General features: G+C 43.5%; 1 protein-coding gene across 1 annotated transcript; it reads right to left on the bottom strand.

Annotated features, from left to right (window-relative positions):
* Positions 1–9,930: 9,930 nt before the first annotated feature.
* Positions 9,931–10,656, bottom strand: LOC109755636 (histone H2A). Its single transcript, XM_020314531.4, has one exon. It carries the CDS (start codon positions 10,564–10,566, stop codon positions 10,105–10,107), a length of 462 nt encoding a protein of 153 aa, XP_020170120.1. The 5' UTR covers positions 10,567–10,656; the 3' UTR covers positions 9,931–10,104.
* Positions 10,657–12,878: the final 2,222 nt, after the last annotated feature.

Below are 12,878 nucleotides of genomic sequence, written 5' to 3'. Positions count from 1 at the left end.
AGAAACCTAAGTTGTCGTTTCTTAAAGTTTGGGGTTGCGATGCTTATGTGAAAAAGCTTCAACCTGATAAGCTCGAACCCAAATCGGAGAAATGTGTCTTCATAGGATACCCAAAAGAAACTGTTGGGTACACCTTCTATCACAGATCTGAAGGCAAGACTTTTGTTGCTAAATTTGGATCCTTTCTAGAGAAGGAGTTTCTCTTGAAAGAAGTGAGTGGGAGGAAAGTAGAACTTGATGAGGTAATAGTACCTGCTCCCTTATTCGAAAATAGTTCATCACAGAAACCGATTCCTGTGACGTCTACACCAATTAGTGAGGAAGTTAATGATGATGATCATGAAACTTCAGATCAAGTTGTCACTGAACCTCGTAGGTCAACCAAAGTAAGATCCGCACCAGAGTGGTACGGTAACCCTGTTCTGGAGGTTATGTTACTAGACCATGACGAACCTATGAACTATGAAGAAGCGATGGTGAGCCCAGATTCCGCAAAATGGCTTGAGGCCATGAAATCTGAGATGGGATCCATGTATGAGAACAAAGTGTGGACTTTGGTTGACTTGCCCGATGATCGGCAAGCCATCGAGAATAAATGGATCTTCAAGAAGAAGACTGGCCCTGACGGTAATGTTACTATCTATAAAGCTCGACTTGTTGCGAAAGGTTTTCGACAAGTTCAAGGGATTGACTACGATGAGACCTTCTCACCCATAGCGATGCTTAAGTTTGTCCGAATCATGTTAGCAAATTGCCACATTTTATGAAATCTGGCAAATGGATGTCAAAACTACATTCCTTAATGGATTTCTTAAAGAAGAGTTGTATATGATGCAACCAGAAGGTTTTGTCGATCTTAAAGGTGCTAACAAAATGTGCAAGCTCCAGCGATCCATCTATGGACTGGTGCAAGCATCTCGGAGTTGGAATATACACTTTGATGAGTTGATCAAAGCATATAGTTTTATACAGACTTGTGGTGAAGCCTGTATTTACAAGAAAGTGAGTGGGAGCACTACAGCCTTTCTGATAAGTATATGTGAATGACATATTGTCGATCGGAAATGATGTAGAATTTTTCTGTAAAGCATAAAGGAGTGTTTGAAATGAGTTTTTCAAAGGAAGACCTCGGTGAAGCTGCTTACATATTGAGCATCAAGATCTATAGAGATAGATCAAGACGCTTGATAAATTTTTTCAATGAGTACATACCTTGACAAGTTTTTGAAGTAGTTCAAAATGGAACAGTCAAAGAAAGAGTTCTTGCCTGTGTTGCAAGGTGTGAAGTTGAGTAAGACTCAAAACCCGACCACGGCAGAAGATAGAGAGAGAATGAAAGTCATTCCCTATGCCTCAGCTATAGGTTCTATAAAGTATGACATGCTATGTACTAGACCTATTGTATACCCTGCCCTGAGTTTGGCAAGGGAGTACAATAGTGATCTAGGAGTAGATCACTGGACATTGGTCAAAATTATCCTTAGTGGAATAAGGATATGTTTCTCGGTTATGGAGGTGACAAAAAGTTCATCGTAAAGGGTTACGTCGATGCAAGTTTTGGCACTGATCCGGATGACTCTAAATCTCAATCTGGATACATATTGAAAGTGGGAGCAATTAGCTAGAGTAGCTACGTGCAGAGCATTGTTGACATAGAATTGCAAAATACATACGGATCTAAATTTGGCAGACCCGTTGACTAAACTTCTCTCACAAGCAAAACATGATCACACCTTTGTACTCTTTGGGTGTTAATCACATGGCGATGTGAACTAGATTGCTGACTCTAGTAAACCCTTTGGGTGTTGATCCCATGACGATGTGAACTATGGGTGTTAATAACATGGTGATGTGAACTATTGATGTTAAATCACATGGCGATGTGATCTAGATTATTGACTCTAGTGCAAATGGGAGACTGAAGGAAATATGCCCTAGAGGCAATAATAAAGTTATTATTTATTTCCTTATATCATGATAAATGTTTATTATTCATGCTAGAATTGTATTAACCGGAAACATAATACATGTGTGAATACATAGACAAACATAGTGTCACTAGTATGCCTCTACTTGACTAGCTCGTTGATCAAAGATGGTTGAGTTTCCTAGCCATGGACATGAGTTGTCATTTGATTAACGGGATCACATCATTAGAACAATGATGTGATTGACTTGACCCATTCCGTTAGCTTAGCACTTGATCGTTTAGTATGTTGCTATTGCTTTCTTCATGACTTATACATGTTCCTATGACTATGAGATTATGCAACTCCCGTTTACCGGAGGAACACTTTGTGTGCTACCAAACGTCACAACGTAACTGGGTGATTATAAAGGTGCTCTACAGGTGTCTCCAAAGGTACTTGTTGGGTTGGCGTATTTCGAGATTAGGATTTGTCACTCCGATTGTCGGAGAGGTATCTCTGGGCCCACTCGGTAAAGCACATCACTATAAGCCTTGCCAGCATTGCAACTAATGAGTTAGTTGCGGGATGATGTATTACGGAACGAGTAAAGAGACTTGCCGGTAACGAGATTGAACTAGGTATTGAGATACCGACGATCGAATCTCGGGCAAGTAACATACCGATGACAAAGGGAACAACGTATGTTGTTATGCGGTCCGACCGATAAAGATCTTCATAGAATATGTAGGAGCCAATATGGGCATCCAGGTTCCGCTATTGGTTATTGACCAGAGAAGTGTCTCGGCCATGTCTACATAGTTCTCGAACCCGTCAGATTCCAAATGAAGAAATGGAAACTCGAAAAGGATCCTTCTGATTCTCAAAGAATGAGGGGGGTCCGCACGCTTAATGTTCGTTGACGATATAGTATTTATGAGTTATGTATGTTGGTAACCGAATGTTGTTCGGAGTTCCGGATAAGATCACGGACATGACGAGGAACTCCGGAATGGTCCGGAGATAAAGATTGATGTATGGGATAATAGTGTTTGGACTCCGGAAGGGTTCCAGAATTCACCGGAAGGGGTTCCGGATGTTTCCCGAAATGTTTGGGCACGAGAACACTTTATCTGGGCCAAAGGGGAAAGCCCACGAGGTTTTTGGAAAGCGCAAAAGGAAGTTTTGCGGAGTCCAGGGGCCAGACGCCAGGGTCCCTGGCGTCTGGCCCTGGAGTCCGAGAAGGACTCTTGCCTTTCGGGTGAAACCAACTTTGTGGAGGCTTTTACTCCAAGTTTCGACCCCAGGGCTCAACATATAAATAGAGGGGCAGGGCTAGCACCAAAGACACATCAAGAAACACCAAGCCGTGTGTCGGCAACCCCATCCCCTCTAGTTTATCCTCCGTCATAGTTTTCGTAGTGCTTAGGCGAAGCCCTGCGGAGATTGTTCTTCACCAACACCGTCACCACGCCGTCGTGCTGCCGGAACTCATCTACTACTTCGCCCTCTTGCTGGATCGAGAAGGCGAGGACGTCACCGAGCCGAACGTGTGCAGAACTCGGAGGTGTCGTGTTTTCGGTACTTGGATCGGTCGGATCGTGAAGACGTACAACTACATCAACCGCGTTGATAAAACGCTTCCGCTTACGGTCTACGAGGGTACGTAGACAACACTCTCCCCTCTCGTTGCTATGCATCACCATGATCTTGCGTGTGCGTAGGAAATTTTTTGAAATTACTATGTTCCCCAACAGCAAGATCCCTAAATTCCTCCAAAATATCAAGAAACAAAATCACATCATTGGAATTTTGGATGAGTGAGGCTAAATTTGATTTATTTTTAGCTATCTTGAGCCCTTTCCGAAGCCTCTTAAATTTGGCAGTAAGTCTCTGAGCACTATCCTTGCCTTGAACTCCCTTGTTCCAAATCTGTTGAACTGTTTCTTTGAAATCATGATGATTAAGCCAGTAATTTTTAAATCTGAAGATGGTTGATTTGGAATAGCAGTCCCTACTTTAATGACATAAGGGCAGTGATCTGATATGGGTTTTGCAAGAGGGATGGCCAAGGTGTTTGGGTATTGTAGGGTCCAGGATTCAGAAGAAAAAGCGCAATCCAGTTTTTTCAAAAGAGGAGCTTGCTGCATGTTACTCCAAGTGAAGTTTCTGCCTTTCAGAGGGATTTCCACAAGGGCCTGAGCACTGATGGCATAATTGAAAGAGAGCATGTCTTTCAGATTACCACCTGCTCTATTTCTATTATCTGGATATCTCATGAAATTGAAATCGTCAACCACCAACCAGTCTGTGCTATCTATTATATCTATGTTTTTAACCAATGAATGAAATCAATTCTGGCCTCTCCTTGACAGGGAGCATAAACATTAGTGAGTACCCATGAAGCACCCGAGAGGGTGGAGGTAAACTGAACTGAAATTGAGAAATCGTTCTGGAATAGGGTGTTGCCCACAAAAAGGTTGTCGTTCCAACCTACAAATAGTCCTCCTGAAGCACCCACCGAAGGGAGAAAAACAAATTTGTTCAGTCTCCTAGGACAGAAATGTTTGATGTACTGGCTGTCACAAGATTCTCTCTTAGTTTCTTGTAAGCAGATAATATCACAATTGGTCTCTGCAATCTTGTTTGCAATAGCTAGCCACTTTGCTGGATCGTTAATGCCTCTCACATTCCAATTGAGGATATTCCAATTTCTATTAAGCATTTAGGGAAATAGAGCTTTAAACACTTTGAAAAAGCCATAATAACTGCTTAACGATGCTGGCACCATCCACAAAACCAAGCAATCTAGGATTCATACAAGCATTACAGACTGATACTGTAGGTTCAGAACTGAATAAGTGCATCATTATTACAGAAGAAGAGCATCCTTGTAACTAGAAAAAAGAAGCTGAACTAATCCAACTATTCCTGCTCCTTCGATCTAACAAATCTAATAAACTAGGTACACTGGCCAAATAAACTAAATTTAACTAAATGCAATAAACTAAGTATACGCATTTGTACGATTGAGGGTGGCCGGATTGAACTCACCACCACATGTGGAGCAGATCGAGAGGAGGACGCCGCCGTGGGCAGTACACGTACTAGCTTGGCGCGTGCACACCGGCCGGCGGCCCGAACGCCGCCAATAATCGTCGGGCGGCGAAACTCCGGCGGCCGTGGATTTCGCGATTAGAATGGTGGGCGAGGCGGACAGAGAGGTCACAAAAAGATGGGGAGAGGAAGAAGAGTGAGTGAGCGTGAGCAGGAAGTTATTAAAACTCGTGTCGGATGGTTTGTATGCACACGAACTAGTAGTGTTTGCACTAAGCGAACGCTGCTAACGTACGTGACAGTTTGCATACCAAAGACCAGCCACGTGTGGAACAAGCAAACTCGGCTAAGACTGTAGAACTGGCAGCGTGCAGCTCCAGAGCAAACGCTGCTAAGTACTTGACATCTGAATTTTTAAAAAAAAATTAAACACATTCTAAAATTCTCGAAACTTGGTGTGCTGTCCTTATATGACTGCTTGAATTAGTGGTTAAAACTACAAAATGTTAATCCAAAGTTTAATATAGATTCCTTCCAAATCGAAGCTAGGTTTCACCACCGGTAATCCAAAGAGTTCTGAAAAGTGTGCCTACTTTGAGAGAGAGATGGTAGTTTTGTCGTATATTTCACTTCAAAAGTTTGTTGGCATATCATATGCACCATTTTATAGTAACATGCACACTTATGGTTATTGATTTTTGTTTTGAATTTATATTATATAGAAAATAACTTAGCAGCGTTCGATTGTTAATACACGTTGCTAGTGTGCGCAACAGGGCCGTTTGCTCCCATACAATTTTATAAACTAAATTTTTATGAGACGTTTCAAACACTACGAAATTTTCGTATTTCTAAACCTGAATATATACTACTGGAGCTTGAGCTATTTATCTAGCAATGGCCATGTGCATGTCAGTTGCTGATTTTTACAATAAGTGTGATTCAGTTTAGCTAATACTTGTACATCTCCAACTATTATAAGAAACTTTTTGGGGCCCTTGAAGAAAACTTTGTGTCGCTTGATGAGCACGCAGTCGGGGACATACCTCAACTTAACGCAGACGAAAATGAGGTTAGGTGTTTGAAGCAGTAATAGAGATGAAACAGAATAAAGCGCCTGGACCTGATGGGTTTCCAGCAGAACTTTACAAGAGATATTGGCATATCATTAAGGGAGATCTTATGCCAATGTTCCATGATTCGTTCCACGAGCATCTGCAGCTTTTCCACCTCAATTTTGGAACAATTACGTTGTTGCCGAAAAAGGAGGAGGTTGTGCGCATTGAGCAGTTCAGACCGATCTGTCTACTCAATGTGAGTTTCAAAATCTTCACCAAGGTGGGCACAAATAGGTTGACGCGGATTGCTCATTAGATGGTGCAACCAACTCAGATGGCGTTCATGCCCCGAAGACACATCCTCGAAGGGTTGTTGTCTTACATGAAATTCACTCAAAGAAACTGGATGGGGTTATTTTCAAAGTGGATTTTGAGAAGGCGTATGATAAGGTCAAATGGCCCTTCCTACAACAGGCCTTGCGCATGAAGGGGTTCAATGAAGCCTGGAGGAAACAGGTGGATTTCTTCGTTCAGAACGGTAGTGTTGGGATTAAGGTGAATGATGACATAAGTCATTATTTCTAAACGCATAAAGGCTTAAGACAAGGGGATTTGATGTCCCCCGTCTTGTTCAACATAGTAGCAGACATGTTGGCAGTTCTTATTGGTCGGGCTAAAGAGAATGGCCAAGTAGGAGGGTTAGTTCCGCATCTAGTGGATGGGGGAATGTCCATACTACAGTACGCAGATGACACAATTTTTTTCATGGAACACGATCTCGCCAAGGCTAGAAATATGAAGCTAGTACTTTGCTTGTTCGAACAATTGTCGGGACTTCAAATCAATTTCAACAAAAGTGAGTTGTTTTGCTTTGGAAGAGCCAAAGAGGAACAGGATGCTTACAGACAGTTGTTCGGTTGTGAAATGGGTTCCCTACCGTTCAGTTACTTAGGATTCCAATTCACCACCGCAGACTATCGAATAAGGAGTGGAAGTATATCAAGGATCGATTTGAAAAAAGACTAAGGTGCTGGAAAGGAAAACTTATGTCTTATGGAGGGTGGCTAGTGTTGATAAACTCAGTTCTTACTAGTTTGCCGATGTTCCTTCTATCATTCTTTGAAGTACCGGTAGGGGTACGGAAAAGATTAGATTTGTATCGATCCCGCTTTTTCTGGCAATCTGATGAGGTTAAGAAGAAATACAGATTGGCCAGGTGGGATATCATTTGCAGGCCCAAAGACCAAATAAGTGTCTCTTAAGAAAATGGTTATTTAGATTATCTGTTGAGACTGAGGGACTTTGGGTACAAATTGTGCGCAATAAGTACCTACATTCCAAGACTTTAGCCCAGGTTACCGCTAAACCTAATGATTCGTGGTTTTGGAAGGGCTTAATGAGGATAAAAGATACCTTTTTCATGGGGTGATATTCATCATTGGCAATGGTAACAAGGATAGATTATGGGAAGATGCGTGGTTAAGGGAGACGCCCTTAGCCATTCAATATCCCACTTTGTATATACAATGTAAGGAAGCCTATGTTGCTACAGTATTACAATCGGTCCCCCTTAATATCCAATTCAGGAGGTCTCTGGTGGGGGAACGATGGAACTCTTGGCTGCATTTGGTTCGCAGGCTAATGGATGTTCAGCTTTCGGACCAACCAGATACCATTAATTGAAAACTATCTACGAACGGTAGCTTCTCGGCGAAATCTATGTATTTGGACCTAATTGATTCTGGGCCAATCCCGAGGTCTCTTCACATCTGGAATATTAAAGTGCCGCTTAGAATTAAAATCTTCATGTGGTTTGTACACAAGGGAGTGATATTAACAAAAGTTAACCTGGTAAAGCGAAGTTGGGTCGGTAGCTCCCGATGTTGTTTTTGTGACCATGATGAGACGATTCAACACCTCTTTCTCGATTGTCCGTTGGCCAAAATACTTTAGCGTACTCTTCATATAGCCTTCAATGTGAATCCTCTTATTACTATTAGCATCAACACGTTATTTGGGATGTGGATACATGGTGTGGATTTAAATATCGCAGGACATATTTGGATAGGGATATGTGCACTATTTTGGGCTATATAGAACTGCATAAATGATATGATCTTTAACCGGAAAAACATTAACGACTTTTTGCAGGTTATCTTCAGAACCATTGCTTGGATCCGTACGTGGTCGTTACTCACTCATGCGGACTCCCGGGAGCTTTTGGTTACTGTGTGCAACCGGTAGGAGACGGTAGCGCGGGGTATCATCAACCGATTTGGATGGCGAGCAATAGGCTAGGTGTTTAGTCATCGTTGCCTATTTTTTACGCCGGCTGTGGCATCTTTTTATTCCTTTGTTTTTTTCTGGAATCTTTTTGGGAGTCAGTACTGGACCTGAGATCTTGTTACCGTACTTTGTCTTAATAAAAATAGGCTGCATGCGTCGCTCTGATGCAAAGGCCGGGGGTTATCCTCCTTTTCAAAAAAAAAAGCTAACACTTGTACATCCGGAACAGGTCTTCAGTTTAGAACTTTAGACAGGCGAGCAAGCAAGGCTATCAATAATGAGATTTGTCTGCTTTCTTCAGAGCAATGATCACAGCAGCTGCAAGCTATCAATAATGAGATTTGTCTGCTTTCTTTAGAGATGTGCAACTGAACTTATTCAGTCATCAAACAACATGGTACATGTTCTAGATTGTAGTGATCTTGGGTGACATAACCCATTATTCCTGCATAAGCTGGGCATAGTACTTCATATATTCAAATGTCTAAACCTAAATTCCAGTGTATCTGACCTCATACATGACTACAGTTAGGCGATGCTCCTTGACTTGTTAACCTTGCAACTGGATTTCACTAGTCTTTCTAGTTGCCAGGCCAGGTAAATTTGTCAAATTCAAACAAGTGGAAAATACAGGTCTAGAGATTGAAAATCATGAACAGATGGACGACAGAGCAAAGAATTTACTTTAGGACAGAGATAGGAGTATCAGTGTATCATAGTCACAGGCTTGTAATCCATTGATCAATTCTCACAACTGGAAATAGATAATGATTTGTTAAGCTGCACCCTAAAAATACAAATGATGAACATATATGAGAAAATATATGGCATCTTGCTATTTATTGTCTGGTTGTGCCTGCCTATAATCTGTAAGTTGCACTTCTCCATACAATCCCTCAAGATGGTCTATCTTTTATGCGGCAGAATGAGGTGTTATCTTGGTTCTAGAATGTTTAATTGAGTTGTTGTGGTTATTCGGTCCTTGTATAGGACCTTGTTTCTAGCATAGTAAGATCACCGAATTTGCCATCTTGATTGTTTAAAAATGGGTCTATCTAACTCTTATCAAGCATAAATTGGTTTATGCCTTAAATGTGAATAACCGGGACACTAAAACAGGGATGCGATGACCATTTGCGACATCAACCAAACTTGCTTAATTATCCACTGCATAACCTGATTGTTTCCTGGGACCAAACTCCTCTATCTAACCCTGAATATATTTGGCAGCGATCGTGTGTGTATCATTTGCTGATTTTTATAATTAGTGTGGTTCAGTTTAGCCAATACATATACATCAAGAATAGGTCTTCATTTTAGATAGAAAAGCAAGCAATGCATATAAACAGAGCAATGATCACAGCAACTGTAGGCTATCAAGGATGGGTTTTCTCTGCATTTGTTTCAGAGATGTGCAACTGAACTTGTTCAGGCAGAATGTGGTGATATTGGGTTGGGCAACAACCAATTACGGGAAAATGCTTCTGTGGCTAACCATGTATTCTACAGAAGCTGGGCAAAGCATAGGTGAAACGTTGGCATTTGGTAGTACTCGACATGCACAAATGTCTGAACCTGAACTCCGTAAAACGTGACAGGTAAAATACAGGTTGGGTCAAAACTTTGCAAAACTCCATAACATTGCAAAATCATGAACAGACGGATAACAGAGAATGAATTTACTAAGTCAGAGAGATATCTGACTCTTTTTTCTCAGCTGAACAGAACATTACTACATCGACATCATTATCCAAACAGAACACTACTACTATCAGGAATCACTAGACAGTAATCGACTAAGCCTTCTTGGGGGACTTGGCGGCCTTCTTGGGCGACTTGGGCTCCTTCTCCGCCGTCTTCTTGGGGAGCAGCACGGGGTTGATGTTGGGCAGCACGCCGCCGTGCGCGATGGTGACGCCGGCGAGCAGCTTGCCGAGCTCCTGGTCGTTCCGGATGGCGAGCAGCAGGTGGCGCGGGATGATGCGGGACTTCTTGTTGTCCTTGGCGGCGTTCCCGGCCAGCTCGAGAAGCTCGGCGGCGAGGTACTCGAGGACGGAGGCGAGGTAGACGGGGGCGCCCATGCCGACCCGCTGCGCGTAGCGGCCCTTCTTGAGGAAGCGCCCGATGCGGCCGACGGGGAACTGCAGCCCGGCCTTGACGGACCGCGCCACCGCCTTCTTCCTGGGGCCACCGCCGAGCTTGCGCCCCACCACGTACTTCTTCGCCTTGGCGACGGCGCCGGCGGCGGAGGCGTCCATTGCGGCTCGAGGCAGGGGTTGGTTTGAGGTGCGGAGAGATTTGGCGCGATGGGGGATTTGAGAAGGCGGGAGTGGGTTGTGTTGGACGACGGGTTTGGGGAGGCTATTTAAAAGGCGCGGGAAGGGAGAAGTGTGGGGCCGTCGATCCGCGCGCGCGGGCAATGGACGATTGGATCGGTGGCGAATGGACGGCTGCGATGCCAGAGTTACACTGCGCCCTGCTATTCGCTCGGTAAAACCTTTTGCCAACGAAAGAGAGAAATGGAAGGACCGCAGAAATCGGATCAGCTCTCAAAAACCCATACTTTCTACAAGAGCCAGGGAAGGCTTATTTACAAATATAAAAAAGAGGAAGGTTTATTGCTTTTTTTCATTGATGATTGCAATTTTTTTGTGGCTTACCGTTTGTTTCGGCTCAAAACAAGAAGGGGTTATTTGGATACAAGGTTCTTCAATATGAATCTCTATCAAAAAATTGGGCCAAGTAATGAACCACAAACTTATAAATTGGTTCTATAAACTCAGATCAATATGACATGTAAAAAAAGCCAGTATGACTTGTCACCCGCAAAAAAAAATCAATATGACATGTAACAGCGGAGTAGATGTTATTAGAAATTTCCTCTTTTATTTTATATGAGCGTAATATTGTTGGGCATAGCTAGCCAGCAATTGTTTGCTCGCTAGTCTAGCTGAGCGCGCATCCAAATAAAGCAAAGTTTATGTTTGTACCCTCCAAAAAGAAAGGATGCACTTCTCCAATGTGACCGATTAACAAGCGCATCTCTTGGTAGATCCAAACAAGGTTGGAGACGATGCTTCCAGTGATCCTAACCCCAATGATCTTGAGTTTAATCATCGGACGTTCTACAACAGTCTGTGCGGAACTCTCTGCCCAACAGTTTGTCCTTGAAAGATTTCAGGAGTTCTGTGTAATACTCTCTATGAAATATCATGTTGTGGCACATTCAACATTGAAGATCTATTCCTTCACAACTTAGTCGATGTAGTTGAATTTACTTTGGCTCCAAAGATCCCTTGGATCCAGAAACTTACCAACATTGCTCAAGGCAAGCGCTATATCTATTGATTTGGCCTGAAGTATTTCACACCTATTGTTGAGAAACGTTGCATGGAAAACAAAACAAAATTCTACACACACGCAATGATCTATCCATGGAGATGCATAGCAACGAGGGGGAGAGTGTGTCTACGTACCCTCGTAGACTGTAAGCGGAAGCGTTGGACAACGCGGTTGATGTAGTCGAACTTCTTCGCGATCCAACCGATCAAGTACCGAACGTACGGCACCTCCACGTTCAGCACACTTTCAGTTCGGTGACGTCCTCGCCTTCTTGATCCAGCAAGACAGGCGAAGTAGTAGATGAGTTCCGGCAGCATGACGGCGTGGTGATGGTGATGCGATCTCCGCAGGGCTTCGCCTAAGCACTACGAAAATATGACCGAGGGAGTAAAGGGTGGACGGGGGCGCCGCACACGGCTAAGACAATGTTGTGTCCTTGTGTGGCGCCCCCTCCCCACATATATATAGGTGGGAGGGGAGGGGAGGCAGCCAGGCGCGCCCTAGGGCTTGGTCGCCGGCCCCTAGGGCCCCTGCCTTGCCCTGCGCCCCCATTTCCTTGTATCAACAAGGGGGAAGGAAAGAGGGGGAGAGGGAAGGAAGGGGGAGTCCTACTCCACACTTTCATTTCCCTCCCCTCTTTCCTTCTCCTCCTCATAGGGTGTGGCACCCCGATCCGCATGGAGCAGGGGGCCTTCGCACGTCAGCCCAGGATTACGCCTGACGCACAGCAGGTCCATGATACAGCATTCCAGGTACAATAATATTCATCAAATACATGTGTATATGATTACATCATGGATGAATACAATTATCTGGCATAGCCCTAAGGCTATACGGATGGCAGTGGAAGTCTTGGTTTGGCAGCATCTCATCTAGGCTGGGCTCCACAACTCACAGGACTGGCAAGATTACGGCCTAGCACGACGGATCAAGCGAACAATTCGGTACGACCTACAAAACTGGCATGACACGCCAGGTCAGTACATTGAATGTACTTGCAAGACAACCAAAAACATAGCATCCAAACAAACAGATGACAACGCAAGAACCAAGCGTATGAAATAACCTACCTCATAGCAGAAACTAAGCATAGCAATGGCATATCAAACTTACTTCTAACATGGCTACTGCAAAGCATAACATATCAATACATGGCATACCAAAGCATGGCATAAATTCAGTCAAAGCATGGCATGGCATCATGAAACTATGCTGAAAATAAACTACC

The sequence above is a fragment of the Aegilops tauschii genome, chromosome 5, assembly GCF_002575655.3.
Source record: "Aegilops tauschii subsp. strangulata cultivar AL8/78 chromosome 5, Aet v6.0, whole genome shotgun sequence".
NCBI lineage: Eukaryota > Viridiplantae > Streptophyta > Magnoliopsida > Poales > Poaceae > Aegilops > Aegilops tauschii.
Note: the sequence above shows the minus strand (reverse complement) of the source record. Positions and strands in the feature narration are given on the sequence as shown.

Coding starts and splice junctions, on each gene's coding strand:
- LOC109755636 (XM_020314531.4), bottom strand. CDS start 10,566: ATGGACGCCTCCGCCGCCGGCGCCGTCGCCAAGGCGAAGAAGTACGTG.